At 34.0% G+C, this 27,429-nt stretch overlaps 1 protein-coding gene across 5 annotated transcripts in view; it reads right to left on the bottom strand.

The window, feature by feature from the left end:
* Positions 1 to 27,429, bottom strand: part of Naaladl2 (N-acetylated alpha-linked acidic dipeptidase like 2) — an 853,454-nt gene that overhangs the window by 325,096 nt on the left and 500,929 nt on the right. For all 5 annotated transcript variants that reach the window (XM_010632423.3, XM_010632422.2, XM_010632426.2 and 2 more), the window contains 3 exons: positions 11,910 to 12,053; positions 4,119 to 4,211; positions 753 to 958 (listed from right to left, as the gene is read on the bottom strand). In XM_010632423.3, the coding sequence (XP_010630725.1) occupies positions 753 to 958; positions 4,119 to 4,211; positions 11,910 to 12,053 (443 nt within the window). The remainder of the gene's footprint in view (positions 1 to 752; positions 959 to 4,118; positions 4,212 to 11,909; positions 12,054 to 27,429) is intronic.

Raw genomic sequence — 27,429 nt, 5'->3', positions numbered from 1 at the left:
CATATATATATCCATTGAATCTCCTTTTTATTACAAAAATCATAAGAGTCAATACAATATCTAAGAGTTTTACTATATTTCTACCATTTTATTAATGCAACATCAACCCAATTATCAGGGGTTATATTACATTAAAAAGTGGTATCTCGGGTGTACAGACATATCAAAGCATTTGCAACTTAAATAATTGAGTTGTATTCTAAATGTGCCTCACAGCAAGCTATTTCTTTAATGCTTCCTGTGGTAATTAGGGAAGCAGGGAGTAATGGGGAGGTAGGGAGGTAGGGGGAAGGCAGAGCAGAGAAGAAAGGGAGGAAAGAAGGTGACCTCTATCTTACTCTAATCTCCATATTGTAAAGAATAGTATAATGCTGAAGTTAATAGGCAGCATAGGAGATTATTTCCCAATTCCAGATAATTCCTAGAAAGTATTTTTAATGTAATGATTTGTATCAACTAATCCTTTCTTTTCCAGTGGCTATCAAGCTGTCCTTTAAGGACAAATGCAACAATTCAGGGATTCACTGAGTGATATTCACGTCTTGCAGCAATAGGAATATGGGTAGTTGCAGGCCATACGCAGTTGACTCTGGTGTAGCTAGACTTCTGCCTCATTTTTACAAGTGATCTTAGCAAATTAGCAGATATTACCACCTTGGTTGAAAAGCGCATTTTCTCTGGCTTTATAAATTTTACACCATCTACTCATTTAAAAGAGGAAAGAAAACCCTCATGGTTAGTATTTAATTTACCTCTCCCCACTCATATGAGCCAATATTGCCCAGAGTTGTTCCTCCCCATGCACAGAAAACTATAGTGCGGTCCGGCCTCCATCCCCTCTTAACTCTTAACATCAAAGCTCGGATGAAAGCTGTGATTATTGCCGTACTGCTGGCCCATTCTTGTCCATTATAACTGTATATAGCATGATGGTGGCTGCCAACTATAATATACCGGTCTGGAAACAGAAGGAAACAAGAGTCATTAAAACAAAATGTAAATCTTAACAATACATTTAATGACATTTACATAATCCTATTGCGTAGGTAAGCATCAATTAAGCAAAATTGTTCTAATAATTAAGACTGCTTTAACATTTTTCACCCACTGCCTTGGTTCACACATCTGTGTATATCAAAGCAGAAGCAGCTGCTAAAACCAATTATGAATCCAAAGCTTAGATCCATATTACTGTCCTTGCAACATGAATATTAATTAACGAAGTATACAAATATGCCACATTGAAACCCTTATCTCACAGTTTTCCAGAATCATAGTGGGAAGCGCCCTGTAAGCAACGTGAGTATGCTCAGTAAATATTAATGAGCTATTAATACATTTAAGGAAGCAGTGGGTCAGTAGCTGCAAATATTAAAAATGGGGTAGTCATGTACAGATTTTGTAATAAATGGAGTGTTCAGGGAATTAATTACAGCTCCCAATTTATAGTTTTATTCCTTTTCCAGTCTTTGAAAAAGAGAAGTTAAATTAGCCAACATCAAAAATTCATTCAATCACTTCAAAATTTGCCTTTTCAAATATTTTATTTTCATGTACTCATCTAAAATTCATTAGATACACTACAAGAAATGTTTTTATAATACATGGATATGGGCTATTTACTGTATATTAGCAACTATTGTCAGCAATAAGGAAGCTAAAAATGTACCTCCAGTATTTCCTCTGATTATGTCGGTCAGTGATATTGACAGTGACAAAAGAGCACTATACATGTACATAAAAAGTTTCTTTGTTGTCATTGCATTATAAAATGCTCCATAACTTGATGGCAAAATTTGCAGACTCTGACACCATCCTATTAGCACTGGGATCTGGGCTTTACAATTTACTGGTTATATTACCATGGAAAGATTATTTCAACTCTATGACTTTGTTTCTTCAACTCTATTATGGGAATATAAAAGACACAAATATTCAATTGTTCTGTGTTTTCTGTGAGTTACTGTTTGTAAGGTACTTTGGACACTGCCTGGCACAAAGTAGGTTCTACACTATATGATTTATGTGGAACATGAATCAGACCTTGACTTCATGACATCAAAAAGCTGCCATGAGAAATGTCATAGGGTAAAGCTGTTTTAGCTTTCCACATTGATTTAAGAACCTTCAGTGGATCTGATCTGTCACTATTTTATTAAAGTTTAATTATTTGTTTACTCAAAGGATCTAGAAAGGTTGAAAGCTTGGGAATTCATTCATACATCTTTCAGAAATACCAGAAAGATCTATTTCAGATTCCCCTTTTTCTAAATAAATCACACTCAGCAAACACTATTGATGGTTTTTATTAATTTTCAGTCGTTAAATTTATAAAAATCATGTGAATAAACAACTGGTGTTTTATGCAGAATTCAAGAAAAAATTGAGAAGGCTTGCATATTATAGATGAAAGGATACTAATGGTAAAACTGATTTTTAAAATTCTTTTGATACATTGAAGTTTCTTTACTCTAAAACTAGTATGGTGTATGATTGGATTTTACAGTAATGACTTGCAAATGAAGAAATGATGATAAGTATTCAAGTGACTCAGAGATTCTTACAGAGGAAATTTTTCAAAATGGTTGAAATACAATGGCAAACATTTTAAATTCATTTGTATCTTGTATTTGAAGAAAAAATGATCCTATGATCTGAAGTTTTTCCATATTTCTACTATAAGGACATCAGAAAGAAAACGTTTTTCATGAATTTTCTTAGTTGGCTGTCAAAAAATGGGGAGGATATAAAACTTGACTTCAAAATTAGGTCAATTTGACTAATGTGTTGAAAAGAATAATTTTCCAAGAAGAACTTGAGTAAATGTCTCAACTACATTAACAGAAATGGCACAAGTGTAGTAAAACAACTTTTCACTCTACACTGTGTAAAAGTGATTTGTGATTCGGTCTTACCATGTATATGGAGGTGTTGATATTAGTCTCTTAATTAACATTTGCATCAGTTATTTTTTTACCTTTTTTGGCCTCTGTAATATAATCTGAAAAATCCATTAGGAGGTTTAAAAGGTATAAAACTATTTAAAATCTAGCCAGTGGATTATTTTATAAGCACTGTGAGAACTGTCAGTAGAGCAAGGTTCAGGAATAGGACATTAATATTGAAAAATTATACTGGGAGACAAAAAATTTTATTTAAAAAAGCCACATTATTAAAAATAAAATCTTTTCTCTTTAAATTAACTTTCTTGTCTACATCCCCATTAACTGTAGAAGAATTCCTTTTTCCTGCAGCCTCAACAGCATTTTTAACTACTGTATTTGATTTCTTGATGATGGACATTCTTCCTGGAGTAAGATGGAATTTCAGTGTTGTTTTATTATGCATTCCAGTGATAGCCAGGGATGGTGAACATGTTTTTCACATATGTATTAACCATTTGTACTTCTTCTGAGAAGTGTCCTATTCTTTTTAGTTGTCCGTTTTTGATTGGCTCTTTTATTTGGGATGTCTAATTTTTTTTGAGTTCTTTATATATTCTAGATCTTAGTTCTATTCGTCTTCTTTCCAGTGAATAGTTGGTAATTTTTTCCCATTTTGATAAAAATTCCATTGGTGCTACAGTGAGTAAAAGAAATGAGGCCTTTTTAAAACATTTAAAAAATTTTTTAGGCATTTTCACATGTCCTTCTTAGTAGTTATTACTTTCATAATGGGAGGTAGACAAAGGAGGAATTTCATCTGCCCTAGGCAGAGTTTTGCATTCTTTTTTTCCCCATTAAGTTTTCTGGTACATTTAAAGCAAACCATACAGTTCCATTCATCACTGGGATCTTGTACCTTTACATGCATGACAGGTCTTGGTTTTTGTTTATTCCTCGTACTCCTGCCCTCCCATTCCAGCTTAATAAACCTAAACTGTCTTTTGTCTCATTGCCCAACACACATTCTCCATTAAAATTTGTTTTTGTACAGATGACACTAGGAAAGAGAATAAAAATGTACTTTCTTAGTTTTATATTGGTCCACTCTTGGTATAGCATAATCATTTGTTATACCCAAAATAAAATATTTGTCTATGTTATTCAATTAATACAGAATATCTGTTAGTCAAGTCTGATATAAAACACAGATTATAAATATCCAACCCTACTCACCTGGAGATGCCAAGCCCTTTACATATCCAACCACATTTGTAACTGTTTGAAATTTTGTAACTGTCTGAATTTTCATGCTGACAATTCTTATTTCTGAAAAAAAAGATGTTTATTTACTATATTTTTTCCTTAAAACATTAAAATCTATTTTTCTAATATCATCAGCAGAAGAATTCCATACAACTCAATTTTTCTCATGTTGCCAGTTGTTTTTTTGCTAAATATTTATTCAATATTTTGTGCATATCTATTTCAGGTATCTTTATACAGTTATACTAAGACACGATCCCCAGCCTCACATAACTTCAGAGCTATAAAGAGACAATTGTAAGTCCTGCATTCAGTGTTACAACTGGGATAAATATTTGAGAGCACACAGATGACATCCAGGAGAGGGAGGCAATTCATACTTTTCAAAGGATAGATAAAACCATTTCCAGAGAGCACTGAATATTTCATATTTAAGAAAAAGAACACATGAAAGAAAATGTAACATTTCCTGTATGACTCATTTTTATTAAAAACTAAGTATTACACAAATTAAAACAACAAAAATTTTTATTTCTATTTTCATAATTTGGATCTTTATTTCTACATGATTAGATGTTCACCTCTGTTATGAATCTCCATTAACTGCTGTGGTTCTTTAAATTCTTTTATTTATGCTTGACATTCAATACATTTGCAAATAAGATGAAAACCCCAGTCAACAGAGATTCCAGTCATAGCCCTGGTGTGATGTTTGAAGACCCTGGGAGGTGAACCTGTGCTTGATGAGTCCTGGGAAGTCTGGAATAGAGTGGGCATTTCTGGGTCAGACTGCATTGTTCAGGCAAAGTGTGGCAATCAGAGCCAGTGCTAATATCCACGTATACCAGCAAGCCTCTCGTCACCTCTTCCTGCTAGATGAAAATTATCATAAATGCATTCTTCTTCTTTCTTCTTGAAGTGTTACAATTTAAATTCACACCAACAGTTTAACTGGAAAATCAATATGCTGTCTCTGTGCCTTTACTTCAGATGGTATGCAATTTGTTTTCAAATTAACAGACTTTGTTTTCTTGAGTAGTTTCAGTTTATAGAAAAAAATAGCCAAAATTATAATGGTTTAAGATATTCATCTCTCTCTTCTGCCTCATATTATTAACATCTCGCAATAATGTAGAACTTTTGTTGTGATGAATGGGTCATTATTAATACATTATTTATTTTTCAGCCTGGCTATTGAATTTCATTGTAACCAATGCCATACTGTTTTAATTAATGTAGCTTTAGGATACCTGAAGTGGTGTCTCTTCTATAATTATTATCATCACTATGGTCATGTTTTAATTATTGTTCAATTTGGGACATATTTATGGCCAGTATTTTAATATGAACTTTAATAATAACATTTTGTGTATCTTAAAAAGGTGTTTCAAGATTTCATTAGGATCACATGATATTAATAAACCTGATAACATTATATAAACTCAGTATGATATCCCTCTCAATTTATTTTAGTTCCTTTTATATCTTTCATTATATTTTTATGATTTTCTCCATTAAAATTTTTACAACTATTATTAATTTGCTTTATGGTTTTCTAGCTATTTGAACAAAAATTTTTATGCCTATTTAAATTGCATATAAGAATACTATAGAATGCATATTTTGGTCTTATAATGAGTCTTCTGGTTAATATTCTATATATTCTAGAGTTGACATTTAACATTATCATTTCTGTTAGTGTTCAATGTAGGTAATTCCTTACTGCCGACAAATAGTTGTATTTATTACTTTGGAATCATTTTTGATTGTTTCATTTTGTCTACTACCACCAGGGCAGTGATTTGGAGGCAGCGATAGCAACATTTCATTCTCCTTATCCTTTGTACTTGACTTTTAAAATAATGTTTCAAAGATTTTATCTTTAAAAATATTTACTTTAGATTTCTGGGAAATTCCTTTTAACAAAGTAAGAAAATTACTTCTTACTTTGCTAAGAGATTTTACCATAAATAGATGTTTAATCATCTATCAAGATAATTGTAAAGCTTCTTGCTTTACAATGTTTATAAATGCATGCATTTCTGGAATAAGCTCTAATTGATCACAACCCTTTTTCTTTACTTGATGACTAATATTTTTTAGGATATTTGTATATATAGCAATAAATGATTAGTTGATAATTTTATTTCTCATTTGTTTTTATGTAGCTTTGACATCTAGATTATATAATCTCACTAATGTTCTAGGAAGCTTTTGTTTCTTTCCTAGATTCTGTAACAGTTTATGTACCATAAGTAGTATGTGTTTTGCAAAAAAGGGTTAGGGTTCACATACAAATATTTTTTCTTTATTTTCCCTATTATATATTTTACCTGAGTGTACAATGCTATTCTTTACTTAAATTCTTAATTTAAATTCTTTATTACTTGCCTATAAATAAATGTGTATGTCTGCTTTCATATGCAGTCCACCAAAAAATGTATTTATCAGGAAAAGAAAAAAACTTGTATAAATATTTTAATACTAAATTTATTGAGACATAGTGTGATTAATTCCAGTTAGTAAATTATAACACCTAGTACAATGCTATTCTTTACTTAAATTCTTAATTTAAATTCTTTATTACTTGCCTATAAATAAATGTGTATGTCTGCTTTCATATGCAGTCCACCAAAAAATGTATTTATCAGGAAAAGAAAAAAACTTGTATAAATATTTTAATACTAAATTTATTGAGACATAGTGTGATTAATTCCAGTTAGTAAATTATAACACCTATACATGAAGAATGGATCTGCAAAATAGAAAATGGTATATGTTCTAATGATTTTTATCAAACATATAAACGACAAACTTTAGTTGAAGTTTTTGTACTTTATAAGGAGTGACAGGTACTTGAAAATTTGAGATAACTATGTAAGAGACTATAAAAATTGCTCAGAAATATCAAAAAAATTGAAAATACTTGTTAAAATGTTTTTACTTAGAAGTGTATATCTCAGGTTGCCTTTTGGTATTTTAGCAAACAAAGAAATAAAAACCCTAGACTAAATCTAAACTAAGTCACCAAAATCATTGAAAGAGAAAGCCAGAGACTTGAGAAGTTCTGGGTGAATGACAGTTCTGTCACCCTCAGTGAGCCCAACCTGCTCTCCCCAGGAAACAAAGGAGGGACTCTACTTTCTGTGCACTTTGGACAATAGGTTCCCCACCTGTGCTCGTTCTGTTTAAGATCCTTGATGAATAGTCCTTCAAAGCAAATTCTGAAGCTTTGCTTTTCTTTTATCCTTTTGTCTGAGGACTTCAGACTGGCAGCTCATGAATGCTGATCTTTACCTCTACAGATTACTCTGTTATGAGCTTCTAGTTCAAACTCCGTGGTCCACCATGTAATTGGCCGCTTGAAGAGCCAGGAGATTGGGTGCTACCATTGCGGAGCTCAGTGAATCCCAACATCTAGTTCACATTTATCACCACAGATAGCAGTGTTTCTGAGAGTGATCCAGGACACTGAACTTTTTTTCTCAGTAGCCACATGTGTGTTGTATAGAAAGCATCTGCCCAAATCAAAATTAGTACCAATTTCTTGATATTTTCCTCCTTGTTGAAAGCTGGAAGTTCTTAAAGCCTATGGTTTGGTTTGGTTAAACGTCTCCCAAGGGCCCATGTATTTAAGCTTGCTTGCCAGCCTGTGGCACTTCTGGGGTTGGTGGAACGTTAGGAGGTGGAGTTTAGTGGAGGGAATTTAGGTTTCTATGAAGACACACGCCTTGAAGGAGATACTGAGACTCTATATATCCTCTTTGTTTCTTGGTAGCCACATGAGGAAAAGCGCTTCCTCTCCCACACACTCTCTGCCATGATGCTGCTTTGATACAGACCCAGAGGCAACAGGATCAAGAGACTATTGGCCAAAACCCCCAAAACACTGGGGCAGAATAAATTCTTCATCTTTAAAGGTTGTGTAGCTCACGCATTTTTGTTACAGTTACAGAAACCTAGCATATCAGCTCCGTCTGAAAACAAGTTTGCAGTTCTATCTTTTCAGGCCTATATTTTTTCCCTCTGTACATAGCGTAAAAGGTTACTCACTTTTTTTATATTGGAAAGCAGGCCACATCATATCAAATTCACACCACTGTCTATTGAGATAAAGACAGATACATACATACATTGATACCAGCCAGATAGATACAAAGATAGACTGATGGATAAATAGAAATAGAAAATCTCAAGAGATGCTTTAAATAAAATAGCACAATATGCTTCTGTATATTATGTGTATTTCTCAGAAGTAGCAATTTGGGGGCTACCCTGAACACATTAATTTGTTTTATATGTAACAAAATAATGCCAGTTAACTATTATTTATTGTTATTGGATTTGAAAAGATAAAGTGAACTGTCAATAAATTTGTGCATAATAATTTGTAACAGTAATATGCTCAATACATGTTTTTAAATTTCTATTCAAGAAATGCTAATAATGAATTCTTCAGTAGCTACTAACAAATTAAAAAGATATTTGAAGTAGGATATATAAACATTATAAATGATTGTCAGTTAGATATATTATTCTGATAGAACTGATTTTCAACAAAGGAGATATCAAATTGTCAATAAGGATTTTATATATATATATATATATATATATATATGCATATATATATCCATTTTAAGAAATATGCTTCCACCTTATGTAAAATTTGTAAACATTGCTAAGTTTCATACAACATAGAAACAGTCACCTTTTTTTTCAAAATAGTGGATACATCAAATTTATCCTAATGCTTCTTTTTAACTTGACTCATTTATATGTTTTTCTGCCTAGATTATATAAATCTATTTTACAACTTTTGATCTCACTGCTTTACTATGTTTATGGATTTTAACCACAAGGACAGATTGATTTTGATGATTGAGATTTCCATGTTCTAATTGAATCTCAAGGACAAAGATTGACAATATATTAGATCAATTGATATAATCTACAGAGGAAGACCCAGGGAAATGAAATGCATTTGGCATCCAATGGTCTAATCAATGAAAATGATCCACGTTTATTAAGGAAAATAAAGTTTCTCCTAATTCTTTTTTCATTCTTTATACAACTGTCTTAGTTCTCTCAGAGATCTCTATACAAGTTTATTGCTCCCTGTGTCACTTCACTGTGCCTGTTTCATGAATGCAGACATCTAATTATTGTTTAGTAAAAGTATAAATTTGATAAAACAAAAAAGAGGTATTAACTCTCTCTCTCTCACACACACACACACACACACACACACACAAACAGTTCAATGGATTTGGTTCCAGAGAAGCTTTCTTTTAGCTCCCAAATGATACATTGCTTCCCTTCTCTCTCTCTGTCTGTCTCTCTCTTGCTCTCTCTCTCCCTCCCTCTTTCATTCTGAATTAGCTCCATATCTGTTTTTAAGTAGGAAACATTCTCATGTCCCAGTGGGGCTACCAAAATTCCAGAGCTGCACGCTTTCTTTGTCTAGTCTTAAAATGAGTAACTGATCAAAGTTAAAAATTATTCAGACTTAATCATCCTTCGATTGTGACAATATGTATGGTAAATGTGATTTGCCAATGGGCTTTAGCCAATCAGGATCTGTTTCTGGAGTTTGATCAAATCTACTCATATTGTTTGAAAATGTGGCAAAAAAGAGAGTAAGAAATCAGATATTGGTAAACCACATATAGTAAAGAAATTCTACTATAGTGTTGTCTTGATTTTAGAAAATTATGACTTACTATATAAAAATAGTTAAATGGTAACACAAATAGTTGATTTGCACATGTATTTTTAATGTACTTCTCTCCAAACTTGATTAGTGAAGAATTTCCTACATCAAAATCAAGAATACACTTAGAAAATTCAACAATAAGACATAATTATAATGTTCTAAAATACTTTCAATCCATAAAGAACAAGCATTACTCTTATTGCTTGAAAGAACAGCTCTTCATTTAGCATTATTTTCATTTTCCATTGTGATATATATCATAATGAACAATGAATTCACTGTATGGGTGTTTATCAGAAAACATAAGTTAATTATATTGGATGAATCATGAGCATTATTTTCCAAAACATTGGGGTAAAAGGCCATTATTCTATGTGTACTATTTTGTTTGGGAAATCTAAATGTAATACCTGTTGTTTCAACAAATGAAGTTCTCATTATAACATGAAATGTTTTCTTAGTGATTTAATATATCTGTCTGAATTTTTCTAAATAATAATAATAATGATGTCCACGATGAAAACTTGATATGGCTTAATTCTTTAGAAGGCAGACCTATCTTGTTGTGTCTTTAAAAATGGAGCTATAAACAGGTTTCAGCATATATCGCAGTTTTCCTTTTGAGTTTCACATGTGTTTATTTGTTATGGATATATAGATATACAGAATCACTTTGTTTTGCTAAGACATTATTGGCAAAGGAAATTGTTATAGTTACTTGATATGGAAGCAACTTTCTAATTCATTTCACATTTCACAGTATATAAAAGTATTGGGACCTATACTTTGATTCTCACAGCAAAATGAGATGATAGGAAGTTTGCTACTCTTTTTGTCAATGTAAATATAATGACTTTTTGGTCAAAGGTGATAGATAAGCAGCTATAGTGCTGGCGCATGGGAACAAATCAAGTACCTGGGGTCAGGATGGCGGCTCAAATGCATTAGGAGCTCTAAGATGTACTGATTATATTAATGAAATACAAGCCTAAATCTACTTCTTTACAAGCCCTTCACTTTTGTTATAACTAACATATTTTATTGATGTAGCACACATGTTTAGCAAATAGAACTCATGATTAATTGCTGTGGCTCAGAAGAGATGACAGAACGACACAAAGCAAAATGAAAAGCTCTTTCCTCTGAGACACTGGCATATTACCATTTTTATTCTGGCTGTTCTGCTCAGTTGGTAATGAGTTTAGGAGGGGCTCAATATACAGGATGTTGAAAAGTGAACGTCTATTAACGGAGAGCCATACTGAATGCATTCAGACTTTTTAAAAACACTTCTTCAAAAACATTTTAATGCTTTGTTGTCAAAAGAAAAACAGATGAGATAAAATGCAGTTGGTTGAGCCCCCAGATCTGGACACAAAAAAATAAAGCCCTTAAGTGGTAGTTCACAGCAATGAGAGACAAATTCAACTATATGTAAAGAGAGTCTCCACTTTAGAATTCTAATGCTGAAGCTGGAGGCAGGAATAAGATGCAGCCCATGGCTTTTATTCCCACCACAGGAGCTTAACTCTTTCAGTTTTATGCAGCACGGTCCAACAAGGCCTGACAAACTGCACCGCCATAGAAGAAGCCTCTCTCAGGCCATATATAGACAGAGCGATTTTTTTAGTCAATTGAAGGAATTAGGCTTTAATGTTTTATACTAAAAGGCTTCATACCCTAGAAAGCTGCCTGCTAGCCACTGAATCTTGGCAGGCAATAAGACCACTGAAACTGGGAAGCTATGTTAAGCAGATTTTTGTGCATGTACAAAATACTTTGTAGAGCGACTTTTCTTTTTTTCAGTTCAAACTACTTCCTTTCTTTCTTTTTTAAACCCTTAGCTTAGTCAACTCTCAATCTTTATCAAAAACACTTTGCAAAAATGTCCCTACTGTGTAAAACAAACAGTATAGACACTGCCCTCCCCCAAAGTCAATCTTTCTGAAAAGAATAATCCTAAACATGTCAATTTAAGGGATTTAAAAAAAATGATCACAATTCTTACAAAAACTGCAAGACTCACAGAAGAACATTACACACTTTACCATTATGTGGAAGTTCCAAAGGACTGCAGATATCACTTTTGGTTCCAGCGGTAGGTAAAGAGATTAGTTTTGCAACAAGGGATGCTGAGATGGGCTGCACTAACAGAGAGGTGAGGTTTGATCGGTTTTGTCTGAAGCTTCCATCTGTATGCAAAAGAGAAAGGAAGAGAATGCTTAGTAAACATAATTTATAAACAAAGAGAGGTTCTTTGTAATAAGTATTTAGATTATTAGCTGTGCTTATATTTGTTCATTTATTTACTCTTTAGTTATATGTTGCCTGCTAATTAAAGGTTGCTAAAAACGACATTTACTTCCACTTCTCCATAAAACACTATAAGGACAACAAAGGGATACAGCAGCTTAGGGGTCATATGATTTCAGAAGTTAGAAAGTACATGAATAAGTGTCAGCTACCACAACAGGCATGAAGAGGCCAAAATCTAACCTGTAGCAAGGAAGCTGAGAAGCAACACAGTTTGTGCCACAGAACACAGAAAGGCCTGGGAACTGGCAAGGCCAGCTGTCTCTTTAGAAGGGTGAAGGAGGAGCTGGATGTAGGAGAACGTGATGAAACCCTAATTGTGAACCCAGTCACTGTGAGTGCCTGTTCTTCCTCCCCTCGAGTAGAAAACAATGAGGTACAGGATAGTGAAACATCAGATACAATGAAGTATATTATGCTTAGACCAGGCTGGTGTTACTGCTGAGACTTGACAGATATTTTATACTTTTGGCACCTGATTCCTTCCCTCCAGGTGAAGTGCAGTAGAACATACATTAGTAGTAAGCACGACCAGGTCGACAGAAGATATCTGAAAATTCTGAAAATCAAGAGCTGTACCCACAAAACAACTTACCCAAGACAACCTATGTTGAAACTCACTATTTAAAAAATCCCACCCATGAGCAAAGCCTCAGTTTAATTCTGCCTTTGTGGGAACTGCTCAGTGAGGACGGGAGGAAGAGCCAAGAGACTGAGAAGGAGAGTCTCCAAGAGGGTGAAATTAACAGGACTACAGATGTCTGCCAAGATAACAAGAGAGTATTTGCAGTGTGATCCGGGGGAGGATTTGAATGCTTCCTAGAAATATATAGAAAAATAAGAACTCTACAATGTGAGAACACAATTAGCTTTAAGGGGACCAAAATTCGTAAAGAGAGAAATCTAATGACACAATGTGAATAACATTTAAATAATGATAAGAATTAAAAAGACCATTCTCAAGCAAACAAAACAGTTGATTCTTTTCAGGGGGAAAAAAAAAAGGAGAAATGGGCAAAAAGCCAAGAGTGAGGTGTGTGCAGACTTGTGACAGGCAAATCTATATCTATCAGGCTGGTGAGTCAATATAAAGGATAAACCTGAAAGATGGTGAATACAGCCAGGCATGTTCTGGATAGAGGAGAGAGAGCTAAATATAAAAATAAGTGACAGCTAAACATGTTAAAAAATAATCAAACATTTGCCTTATGAGAGATAATGAGAAGGGAGAGAAGGCATGAAAAAGGGTGGGAGGGTGACACTTCTATTAATTAGGCCTCATATCAGCGTTAACTAATTACAAACCGTATTCATCTATAACTTTGAAAAAGTAAACATTAAACATAAATAAGCAGAGAAAACAATTGTGATGATACAAGTTCAAGAAAAACACAGCAATACTCAGAGCAAAGAGGATAGAGAAAATACACCAAATTGTCCTTGAAGAAACAAGGAAAAAAAAATACTTAGCTTCAATATTTTTACCGACTTAGAAAAGGAAATACAAAATGAATGTCTATCAGGCAGCCAATAGTGCTTCAACCACAGTGTTATATTCTTCAGAACTTTTATTAGGGAAATAATTGCTAAAGGTTTTCTCAGAATTTAATCTGATGGGACTGCAGGGGTGCAGAGTGTAATGATACTGGTGGTGAGGTTCCAGGAGGCACTGTGGAAATGAGAAAATATCTCTGAACGGCATTTCCTTAATTTATCATCTGGAAAACCACAAGGCTAAAAGGATATTTAGCTCAGGCCTGTGGCAGCTGTGGAAGTCACGGTTTTGAAGAAAACAATAACAAAGATTTAAGCTCAGAATCCGTTTTGTTATATGAGCACAGCGCTGGTCTCATAATTTAGTAAGTCCTGTACACGGATCCATGGCAGTGTTTTGACCACAGTGTAGTTCACTGCTCCCCAACCATTTTCATGTCACACTATTATGACTGGCTGTATAATTTGCAGGGCCCAGAGCAAAATGACAGCATGGGATTGCTTGTTCAAAAAGTATGAAGAATTTCAATATGGCAATAGCAGAGCATTAAATCAAGTGTGGGGCCTTGGTGAGAAGGAGCTCAGCGAAACTGCACAGGTCATGCATGTGAACCAGGACCCACACAGTCCACATAAAAGAGACTCATAGTCATGTGACCTGCTGAGACGGACCGAAAGGAGGGTGCAGACCTCAAGGAAGCTCTCGGCCACACCTTGGGCCAATGCGACTCGTACTTCTAGGCATAGACAGTGCCTGGCACACTAAACCATCTCTCTCTGGTCCTCTCAGCATGTCCTGTCCCTTTTAGCCACTGCCTTGGCACTTGTACTGTGCATGGGACAACAAAACAGTATTTATGTGCCACCCGTTGTTTTTATGGATGTTTCCAATACAAAATGAAACATATTGAGAAGTTTTCATGAGCACTGGGTACTGGCATATCTCTAATACAAAACGAAACGGCTTGAGGAACTGCATGATGTCACCTCTCTCCATTTCAAACTTAACATTTCCAACATTATTTTCTGGCACTGTTCTTCACACATCTTATGCTAAAATTTAAGAAATCCCTACTCACTCTGTAATTTACATCTTCTTTGTTTTTACTGACATCCTTCCTTCCACTTATAATTCTCATGCATTGCATGCATTCTACGTGTCTAAACTACACATGTCCTTTAAAGCCTAACTCAGAAGCCACCATGTGCAAAAACCTTTCACTGATTGCTCCAGGACCACATGATGCATCTGTATTCTCTTGGTTTCTTCACCCCTTACTTCCACACTCAAATCCAATTTGGAAAAAACAGGATCACGTCATCCAGGTTATATGATACAGAGTGCCTAGCATATTCTGAGGAACACAATAGGAGATAAGTAATTGGTAAAAAACAGAAAGGAATTCACAATTGTTTTTTAAAAATTCAATTGCTTCAGTCTTCCTAGTCATCTGAATGCCTATAAAATGGAGCAGGGGTGCACATATATCGCTGTGATAACAATAGAATTAATTTAACAATGGAGCAGGGGAAAACTGAAAAATGATTCATTATTGTATGCACAGTATACATAGTTTAATGACTTCTTCCCGGCTAGTTGCTAGCCTCCCCGAATTGATTATGAAATAGACTTCCCTATCTATCACCATCAACTCACTGGTTAACCTTGTTGTAAAATTACCTTTTATAGATGAAAGTATTTTGTTAAACAAGATCATCTTTAAGATATATTTTTGAGTTAATAAAAAAATCAATAACTGTACTTCACTTTTCTCTAGAATGCCGTTAAGCCTATAAAACAATGTATTTAAAAGTTAAATATGAGTGAATCCTAACCCATAATTGAACATACCAAAATCTTTGATTTTTTTGTGTGTGCTGCAAGACTAATAGACTTGCATTAGTTTTGAAATATCTGAAGTAAGTGGTTCATTAATTTTTCACCTTTACCTTAATGGAGATTTGACTAACAGTTCCCGTCTGAGAGCAGATACTAAAAGCCGGATGTTCCAGGGCACTAAGATTAAATTATAGACAACAGTTTTTTTTAAAAAAACCATCTATTAAAAAGGAGCTGGGAGAAGAATTTCATTTTCTTACATTATTAAAAGGCATTGAATAGAAAAAAAATGTGTACCATTTTTATTCAGTTATATTTTAAAGGATGTATAAGAATTATAAGAATCTATCAGATATGAAAATTTGGTGAATTGTGTGCCTCGATGCAAAGGATGCCATATAGAAAACCAGTGACATTACATTTTAGCATTCTAACATTTATGCTACAGCATGGATATGATGTCTTGTATATTGTTTATGCTCAATAATAGACAATTTCTATTTAGTAGATAATTAGATCTTTACTTTCTGCACTTTTTATAATTTAATGATCAAAATAGATCCATTCCACCAATAATTCAATCCTTGTTAAAATGCTACACATATAGTATAATGAGGATTTGAACATACAGAACCTAAGTCTGCCTTTTCCATTAGCATACACTTTGGAATGTAACAAAGAATCTCACTCTGATAATATTGTCATTCCATGACTACTGTTCCAGAATTACCAGAGAGACCAGAAGGGCCTTGAGCAGGCTGACGTACTGAGAATAAATACAGTATATCCGCTCCGAAACATACAACATATCAAAGTGGTAAGCATTTAGAAGAAATGAAGTAAAAAGATAACTTTCTAACTGTAGGTATTTAACAAACTTTGCATTATATTCTTCAAACTACTGATACTTACTTCAGTTACATCTGCTCATGGTTGTAAAGAAAAAAATGAGTGCCTGGGCCAGGGATTTAGCTCAATGGCACCACAGCTGCCTCACAATCTCAAGATCCTGAGTTCGATTCCCAGTACTGAGAAATAAAAAAAAGTGAGCGCCACATGTATGTGTGTGTGTGTGTGTGTGTGTGTGTGTGAGTGTGTAAGGCTGATATCCTTGCAACTCAAGTACAGTAAGTAGAAGTACACATTCCATGGTACACCTTGGGCAAAGAACAATCACATGACGGAAATGTAGGATTGCAGGTCTTGCTCGGCCTGAATCTGAATCTATACTCTAATAAGATCCCCAGGTGATTTATATGCACAGTAGACAAGCAGTGGTCTATGTCAGTGTACATTTTTCTAGAGCAAAATTTACATAATTTTCATAGCAACAAAATATTTTTAAAAAATAGGACTAAAGGAAGAGAACCTGTGTTTGTGATCTGTTACTGAAAATTAAAGATGGCAGAACTTTTAACTACATCTAAACACCCCAAATCAGCAGTGCTTTCAACCTTTTCCAAAGGGGTAAAAAGATCTTTTCATAAGCTAAAGTGAAGTAACTAGTTTAAAATGGGCAAGAAGCATTTTGTTTTTGTCCTTTCTTCAAAGATGAATTTGGTCATTCAAACATCAAAATTACATTTGTAGCACTTTATGTAAACCACAAATATTACAATAGCTAACTGATTTGAATTTTTTTCTTTTCTTGGTTTTCAGCTATTATAATTTAAGACTCTAAAAGATCAACAAACTAAATGTATAAACACTTCCCTCTTACCAGAACACCAAATAATCAGAGAGCTGAAAGAGCAGAGATTTAAAAGTGTATTTTATGTTGAACTTTTATTTTTAAAAAAAGTCTCAAATAATCAAATGAACAACCTGATATTGGCGACGCTATCCCAATTTTGCTTGACTGACACTTCAATAACTGACCCATGATTTTTTATCTTTATTTGAGTCCACTATTTTTTTCAGAAATGATCAGCACGCTAATTGGCCAGTTATTTTGTTGTCCTTGTGAATATAGCTAATCATTTATTTTTTTCAGTATCTTATAACCCATTGATTATGAATATTACCATCTTCTCTCAAGCTAGTTGAAGTCATGTCTGTGTGGTTTAGATTATTATTAAAAATAAAAACTCATTGTGCTATGCCTTGTCAGAGTGTTTGCTCTCTTGATTTCCTTTCCTCCCTCTCTCGCTATCTAGATAGATGGATAGATAAATAGATAGGGGAACTTTTTTATCATACAGGATTTTTGTTACTGTTCATTTTCATAGTTGGAATTTCTTCAGTTTCACAATGTATGTATTGCCTCTTCTTAAAATACTATACATTTTAGGCCAAAAGTTCAATGATAACAGTTTACTCAATACTTAGATGTCTCCCAGCCTGAGAAACTTTGTTCTTATGTTCCCCTACATAAGCCTTTGTTTGGACATTTACTACACTTATTCTCTGTTCAAATTCCTTCCATTTCTTGCTCACTTCTCTGAGTATACACTTTTTAAGACTCATTCACTACTATATTCTCAATGTTAAGGCATTGCTTAGTAAAACACAGGCAACCAGTGAAAACATTTTAGGTGGATGAAGATACTAAGATTCAAATGAGTTTTGTTCTGTCCATTCATAAGCCTAAAACTCATGACTCATAAAATATGAAATAAAAAATGAAGACACAGACAATTAAATTATTTTATTGATTCACTCTTAAGCTAAAAATCATGCCCTATTTCTTAGCAAAGGTAATATTATTTTAATGTTGAACTCAAGCATTGTAAAATCAGTTGTATTCATGTTTACATCAAAAGTAGAGCAACATCCAGTTATTGTAAAGTCAAAATTAGAGTAACATTCAGTTACTGTAAAGCAAAATGGCTGTTTATAGTGATATTAAAAGATTATAAGATTATACAAAGTAGCATTTTATTTTATTTTTTATTTTTTTGGTGAAAGAACTCATGTCCTTGTGCTTGCAAGGCAGGCAGCAGAACCACTGAGCTAAATCCTCAGCTCATGGTAGCATTTTATTTTTAAAAGAGCAGTAATCAGGAAAAGCCTGCTTAATAGTAATTTGGGTTATTCTTTCTAATTAGCACACTTAAAATTATGATCATGAATATAAAACAAAACCAAAGAGAGCTAGTTAACTTTCCCCAAACTTAAAAATACAGTATTCATGTTTAGATATATGTATAAACGCAACATTTGCATAGGTAAAGTGAAATTATTTGAGGAAAAAGGACCACAATATATGCATTATCATAATTTTCTCCCTTCAAACAAATGTGCTTAAGTATGCATAAAATTGTAGCTATACAGCCTGGGAATTTGTTCTAAATTAGACAAATAATATAAATAAAAGCTTTTATTACTGTAAAGATAAGGTTTGATTATTATGTAGCTAAGGAAGGTGCTGTGTTGGAATTTGGCCATTATGAATGATGTTATGAAGCCTCATATTTAATTAAAATGCTAGTTGACACATAGTGTGTCCTACGATTGAATCCAACTATTTAAATACAGGATGGCCAAAAATTGCAGTTTTTCTTAGTTTTTATAAGATAATGTAAACTATAAAAAAATGACAATTTTATCAAATTTATTCAATAGAAGAACCAAGTGGTTGAAATGACAACTGCCTCAGCAACACTCGGAATAGTCAGTACCTGAACAAACACAGTCAGAGTGATGCTCGGGGTAAACTGTTAAGTGGTTAATTATTATTTATAGAATTAGAATTATATTTTCACACACACACCTCAAGTGCTTCCTATTACTTTAAAATGCACTGATGCAATTATTTAAAGACAACATCCAGGGCTGGAGATTTAGCTCAGTGGTTCTACTGTCTGCCTTGCAAGTGCAAGGACCTGAGTTCAATCCCTGGTTCCAAAAAAAAAAAAAAGAAAAGAAAAAAGACAACATCCAGTCCTGTCCTTATTTTCAGTAGATGATCATCAGTGATACTTTCTCTGGCAAAAATTTTAGTCTGATATTTTCTACTCAAGAAATGAGGTTTTGGGCCAGGGGTTTACCTCAATGGCACTGTTCCTGCTTGTACATGCAAGGTCCTGAGTTCTATCCCCAGTAATGGGAAAAAGGAAAAAAAAAAATTAACCAGGATTTTATTTACTGAACAGAGTTGCCATTTTATGTAAAGTTTTGGATTTATAATGGCAGTGGCAATATTCAGATACTGGTAAGTGATTTCTTAATTCTATTTCAAAGGAATAATTGGATGTATGAGAACTGGTTCCCTACTTAATACAAGTTTACTGCAAGACAAATTTATTCCCTAAAGCATTCCCAAAACACAAACATTTGGAAACAAATATAAATTATATCAAAAGTAAAACAAATAAGAGACAGATGATCTAGTCTAAACCTAACTTTAAAGAGAGTAGCTGAGATTCATAACTGGAATAACTGGCCATCTGAACATTACATGTACCATAGGCAAAGTCATTCCCTTCAGAGGCGCTCTCCAGAGAACTGGCTTGTCTCAGACTTGAAGCGTATAAACATTGGAGTGATTTGCAAATCTTTCAGTTTTAGAAAAAGTTAGGTTCACATTTTTTTACAGAAAAGCAAATTAAATGTGTGGCTGCGCTTTAATAACTTCCTCATTCTTATTATGGAAGTATACAGCCATTAATTTATAATAAAATTAACATACCAGATTGTAAGGAGAACATTATTTTTATGAGGCCGATTAACTGAGCAGGCAGAAAAATATAACTTCATTTCTGTACTTACTCATTTTAGGTGTTTTTTTAATAATCAAAGTTGAAAATAACTAACCCTTGCTTCTCTGATATAAGTGTTGTTGGGATAAATGAAACATTAGATGTGAGATAATTCTCCAATCCTATTTTTTTTAGGTATTTCCAGTTTTTGACATGGAAACACTGACATAAAAAGAGTCCAAAAGCAGACATCTACCCTTTGCCTCACTGAAACATACTCCTGGGAACTTTTCCACTTCTTTTAGGATCATCGACAGCATCATGTATATAAAATATTATTGACATAAATCTTTCTTAGCTTGATCTAGAAAGATTTCTTTATCTCCATGTTCCCATTTAAGTTGCAAGTAAATGTTCTACTTCAATTATAAAACGTACTTCTTGTTTAGGGGATATGAAAGATTTCAACAACTTTTCATATAAATATCACTAAAGTGATGTTTTACTCCTAGTAAATAGTGACATAGAATTGTGACTTTTATGTTGTAATGATGGATATATTGAGGAGAGATACATGGAGAAGAAAAGTATACTCAAATATACATTGCAAAGAAATTCTTTCAATTAATAGGTCACAAACTAGTCACTGAGAAACTCCAGTCTTTCCAGTCATAAATATTCTATTTATAATTCTTTCTCTGAAATTATATCCACTAGAATTTTCTAAGAAAAAGTTGCACAAATTGTTAGTGCAACTTAAAACAACTTGTTTTAGATCTGCGTTTCTTCAAACCATTTTGTGAAATAGGAGCCAAATTCATGTTAAAAGAAATGGAGGATGACGAGAGAGACAGAGAGGAAAGAGAGGGAGCTAAGGTAATGCTTTGCCTATTTTCTTCCTACTAAGGTAATTCTTTTTAATACGTTGAAAGTTTTCTTTGAAGTCACAATAAAAGCTGTAATGGAACAACAAAAGACATGGCTGTTCTTATACTCTAATACTAATGTTTCTGTTAATAAACTAATGTGTTCTTAAAGGATGGGAATGGAGCCTTTGTTAGTTCCTACATGTAGGACATCAAACACACCATGCACAGTCATCTTGTAAAAGCTTTCACATGATAATGGGTTCCGGAACAAAATTCAAGATTATTCACATTGGTTTAAACTTTTTAGCTCCTTCATCTAATCTTCATAACAAGCCTGTATTATTATATCTAGTGCTACATATAAAGAACCTTTTTGTCTCATTTAGTCAACAATATGATGTTTTCTAGGGGAAGTAAGAAATGAATGGGACCTCAGAGAACTGGTAAAAAATTATTCCAGAGCAAAAACAGATCTAAGAAACAAACAAACAAAAAATGCTAATGAGTAATCATCACATCTGTGTCCCACAAATGATCAGTGGTCAAGTCATACCCTGGCTCTATGAAGCAACTTTTCCTTTTTTTCCTCATGAGGAAATAAGAGATCCTTTTAAATTAGTGCCCGGAACTCTGAAAAATAATTCTCATTAGCTATATCTGGAATAGAATGATCATGCTTTGGCAGGATTTTGCCCATGTTTCAAACCATAAAGAAAATTACTTACTATAGGAAATTATTTTAGGTAAAAGAATAAATGCAATTAAGTGAGCTGAGGTAGAAAAATAAGGGAGTGAAAAGACAGTGTCACGTAGCCATAGTCAACTGGAGATTACTACAAATGCTATAGATTAATACTGGAATTATATAATGTATTATGAAGGGTTTTTGTGATCGATTAAAAATGTGAGGTATATCAAATATGTACTGAAGGACTTTTGCAGGATTTTGAACAGAGTATGGGTCACATGAAAGTTGATTTTAGAAAACTTAGCCAGCAAGTAATATGCACAAAAGAATAGAACTGGAGTAGAGAATACAATAAAACTAATAAAACATAGATCCCATTTGAGCCAGACAAAGAGGTTGGTACTAGGCATATATTATCTCATTATACTTCCATATATGGAATGATGTAACTTTTTAAACTAGTTATTATCTCTATTTTATAGAAGTGGTTCTAAAGCTTAGAAACTGAGATGCACAGAGTCATGTAGCTGGTAAGAAATGACTATTACTTGCACTCTAAAATTAAGGTTATGGGGCAGATACTGTTTAGAAGCTGTGACAGTTTCCCAATAAGAAGTAATATCTGTATGAACTAGGATACCTTTAAAAGAAAGATGGGTAAAGATTTTTGTTCAGCTGCTTTCAGTTACTGAAAAAATCCTTAAGACAACTAACCTGAAAAGAGAAAATTTTTACTTTGGCTCGAAGTTTTGGAGGTTTCAGTCCCTGATGGACTGGATCTGCTATCTTGGGGTTGCAGCAAGGCAGGACATCATGGTGGGCAGAGCAAATTTGCTTACCTTGTGGTCAAAAACCAAAAGAGGAAGAAATAGGGGGTCCCACATTGATTTTCCATAGTATATGCCAGTGACTTGAAGTCTTCTTACCAGACCCCACCATCTCCCAGTAGCACCATTCTGGGGACCACCCCTGTAGCTCTTGAATCTTTAGGGGATGCTCAAATATCAAAACTATCTACAGAAAAGTCCATGTGAAAAGCCTAGGAAAGAAAAACTTTCAAGACTTGACAAGACAATGAACAGACTAGTGGGAGTGAGGACAGAATAAGGGATTAAGATTTCAATCCCAAATGAGAAGAATAAAAGTCCTCTTCATGAAGTAAACTGGATAGGACAACTGCCTGGAGGTAAGAAGTCAGAATATTTAAATAATTGGATTTAGTATTTAGCTTCACTGGACAATTATTACTGTAGAGTCTCTATAAATAAAATAAAAAGTTTCTCACTTGTTCAGAAAGAACACGTCTGCCTAACAGTTTTGACATTTATTGCTTGGCCATAGCCCACACATTACAGTTAATCCATTATACATTAGAGTTGTTTTCTGAACACTCTGAAAATGTCTGTACAATGACATTCCTTAAGCTGAAGTTTCCTGGGCCGTAAAATAAGAACAAAAGCTACCCATACCCTAGCTCATAGCAGGCTTTAGGATTAATGAGATGCCCATAAAGTTCTTTGTGTTCTGCAGAAGAATAGGTACAATATAAACGAGCCACATTATTTCTGTGACAAATCCGATCCATATATTGTCCAATAGAAGTGTAAAAAGACCAATCTCTTATTACTCCTTCTGATAGTGCGCAGTGTCTTGCTGTCATATCCTTTCATTCTTTTGATGTTCTCATGGAAAAATAAAAATTTCTGCTGTGTGCCTAACCCGTGGAGTGAACTGAGACACACAAGTCAAACAAATACTAATAGGAAAGTCTGTGTGCACTTTCTCATGATATTTTGGTATAAAATGAAGTAAAAGAGTGACACATTTGCAAGGTTGCCTCAAAGAAAATATAAATCATATGAAAGTAACATGGCTATTTTTAGAATGTGTTATGTTAAAGTCAAATTCATTTTTCAATACACAAGAAGACATCGACTACTTTTGGTAGGAATTTGGGATTTATTTGAGCTTTAATTCAAAGGTTTTCAAATTATTTCAAGTTTCAATTAAAATAGCAGTGATCCTCTAGGTTTATGAGTTCTCTGATAACAAATGTATATAATATATTTGGATTTATTGCTAAAATTAAGGTTGAATAATAACTCCCTATGAGATTTATAACTAATGTCAAACTAATGTCACAGCACCATACAAAGAAAACACTCTATGTGTTTTAGACATTGACAGGCAAATAGACTTTCAAAATATAGTTTATATGAATATTATTCCACTTCTTGCTAATTTTATATATTTAGTACTTTGTGCAGTATCAAGTGGGAAAAATTTAGTGGAGAATAATAATATATAGTGAAAAATGTTATTTATTTAGCAAGTTTACCTTTACATAACAGAGATAGAAATAAGATGACAACAAAACTTATCACATCAACTTTAGCTGGAAGATAGACTAGAGTAATATATAATTTATTTACAATATGAATGAGAATTAAAATAAAAAGATAAATATTCTATTTAATACTGAGACTGAAATCCCTAACTTTTCTATTGAATAAATTAAATTAGATTACATTTCAAAGTAATGCTACACTTTTCATAAGTCTTCATTGTTCAAATTTTTAAATTAACATATACATATATGTTAACATGCGTACATATGTTTATATATTGATATACACACACATCAACACATACATATAAACAAATATAACTCATGGAAGAGGGTGTGATTTAGAAGAATGACTTTCAAAGCACGATTCAAAGATCAGAGAAAATAAAGATAGAATACTAAAGATGGAATGATCCATAGAATATATTTTTCCTTGGAGGCAGCATCTACTATTAATTTTTAATTATCTAAGGTATATAAATGCATTTTCATTACAAAAACAGAAACATCACACATAAAGCTAATGGAAATTTTGATCATATCCCGTGTCTCAGCTCCTCACACCAGCAGGAAGCACTCTTTCCAGTATATTTTTATTTAAATGTTATGTTCTTTCATTCATGTAAAAATTGTATATATTTATACTATTTCATTTTACTTGAGTTATACATATATACATACACATAAATGTATATGTTACCAGGCATTTATTTTTCATTCAACAAACCCCTTAAAGACATTTTCATGTAAATTTCCTGAGATTTATGATATTCTTTTTGGGTGTCACATAGCATTTCAAAATTCTCATATTTTAATTTTTTTGATCAAGTCCAAATTGTGCGATTATAATCAAAAGATTCATTAATATTCTTACATTTCCTTGTGTATATATGTATGAAGATTGCTCTAATATTGCTGCACAGTAATATATTTGAAGTCAGAAAATATGTGAAGCTTTAATTTTCATGTATCCTAATAAATCATCTTCCAAAGAAGCTGTACTTATTTTCATTGTCATTAGCGTGATAAAATAAGACACCTGAGATCATAGTGTAGAGGAAGCAGCTTCAAGATAAGCATCCAGGTCAGTCAGTGCTTAGCTACATGAGATGGCAGGGATACCAACTACTGGAATACAACTTAGGACAGCAAACAGGTGAGACAGAAAAAGGCAGAGTAGAATAAGAACTGAAACTGGCCTCCAACAAGAGCATGCTCTCAGTGCAGTCCAAATACAGTTGCCTTTCTGCGAAACATAATATTTTCTCAAGAAGAAGTCAGTACGGTGGCCCTAGCTGGGCTCTAATCCCAGACATCTCCACATGCAGTGTTGGCCAAACTATGAAGTTTACCCACCCCATCAGGATAAGGTGGAAGTCTGTGATTATAACAGGAAAGTATTTCTCTGTACGCAGGTTCTGCTCCCAGCTCAGGTCTGTACACTGCAACGTTTCGTGAAATGCACAAAAACTTTCAGAAGATGTCAATGGGTAGCTGGATATTGACCCCAGATTCTGTTGCCTGCTGTGCTGGTCACACTGTGGCTTCCCCACCGAAACAGAGAGAGGAATCTGAGGTAATAACAGGAAAGTGTTTCCCTGTTCTAGGCTCTGTTCCCAGCACAGGTCTGAAGATTGAGGTATTCTGTGAAATACACAAAAGTTTTAGGGAATGTGGCCAGAGGAGTGGATGCAGCATGGTCCTACCCCAGTCATTATCACCCGCTGTGCCAACCCAGCCAAGTGTTCTTCCACTGGGACATGGTCCAGAGAACGAAATAATAGCAGGAGAAAACTAACTATTCCATTCAGCTTCTCCATGGGATCCATGAACCAGCTGACATGGTGGATGCTGGGGGCAGAGTGAGATGAACCGCATAGTTCTCATTTGACTTTTCCCAGAGAGGACTACAGGTTAGAGAGAGTCTCAGGTGATTCAGTCAGCAGCAAACACGGAGGGATCCATAAGTTAATCTTGGTTTGGACTTCTGCCTTCTTGACAGTGGGCACAGGGGGAAGCAAGTGCCAGAGAGAAACACAAGGTCTGGGGCAGTGTTATGTATGTGTCTAGATATCCCCCCGCCAAATCCCTATGCAGCCATGGACGGGGCTTTTTCAGAGATGCCTGGATCTAGAGTGTATGACCCTGGAATTGATTCATGGTGCAGTGGTAGACTCAAGGCCATTAGGATAACAGCTGTGAGTGCTACTTTCCCTGAGTAACCGGGATAAAATAAAAAGTACAGAAAGATGCTGCAAAATCCCTTGCTGTCTTCTGCTTGCTATGAACTCATTCTCTCCTTTGAGCCAGCCTCCCCTGGAGCCAGTCAATTATACTCTTGATCTTAGCCAAAAGGCCGAGAAGCGATAGAGTCAAGTCAATTATGGACTGAAACCACTACAAACTATGAGCTAAATAAAACTTTTCCCCTTTAAATGAAGCTTTGACTCAGCAAAATGACGATCTATATGCATGGGGAGTGGGACGAAACAGTCTGTGTTAGCTGAGACAACCTCCTCTCTGACTCTAGAGGCTTTTGAAACCACAGGGATCTTGGTAGGCTGAGAAACAGGAGCTAGGAGTTCCAAAGATGGAGAGAGAAGAACAGGATAGAGCTGAATCATCAATGATGAATTCATGACCCAGTGATCCTCCAAACACATGAGACTTTGAGGGGGCTTTTTGGACATAAATTATAACAAGAAGATATGCTCATATCTGACAAGGTACACTTCAAACTAAATCTAGTCAGAAGAGACAAGGCCATTACATAGTGATAAGGGAAGAATTCACCAAGAAGAAATAACAAACATATATGCCTCCCCTATATAAAATGTTGGTGTTTCCAATCTCACAAAATAAACACTTGATGTAGGACAGATAGACCTGAGTACGATCATAATAAGGAACTTCATGACCCTATCATAAATTTTTGTCAACTAAACAAAAATCAACAGAGACAGAATTAAACTACGATATAGATCAGTTGGATCTTACTGATATCTATAGAATATTTCATCCAACTTCAGTAGAATACAGTTTGTTTTCAGCACACCATGGAACTTTTTCCACAACAGACTATATTTTAGGTCATAAAGCAAGTCTCAATAAATACAAAACAAAGCACCTTCAATCAGGTGACTTTTGACAAAGGGACCAAAGGCATAACTCAAACATAAGACAGTCTTTTTAACAAATGGTGCTGGCAAAACTGCTAATCCACATACATTCGATTTCTACCTATAACATCAAAATGAATCAAAGATCTAGCTATAAAATGACCTAAAATTTCTAAAATACAACTCAGGGGAAACACTTGAACCCATAAGCACAGGCAGTCTTCTTAAACAAGAGTTCAAAAGCACAGAATATTATCA

This window comes from Fukomys damarensis, unplaced genomic scaffold (assembly GCF_012274545.1).
Source record: "Fukomys damarensis isolate Sample0158 unplaced genomic scaffold, DMR_v1.0_HiC HiC_scaffold_12, whole genome shotgun sequence".
Lineage (NCBI taxonomy): Eukaryota > Metazoa > Chordata > Mammalia > Rodentia > Bathyergidae > Fukomys > Fukomys damarensis.
The sequence above is the reverse complement of the archived record's forward strand: the minus strand, read 5'-3'. Positions and strand labels throughout refer to the sequence as shown.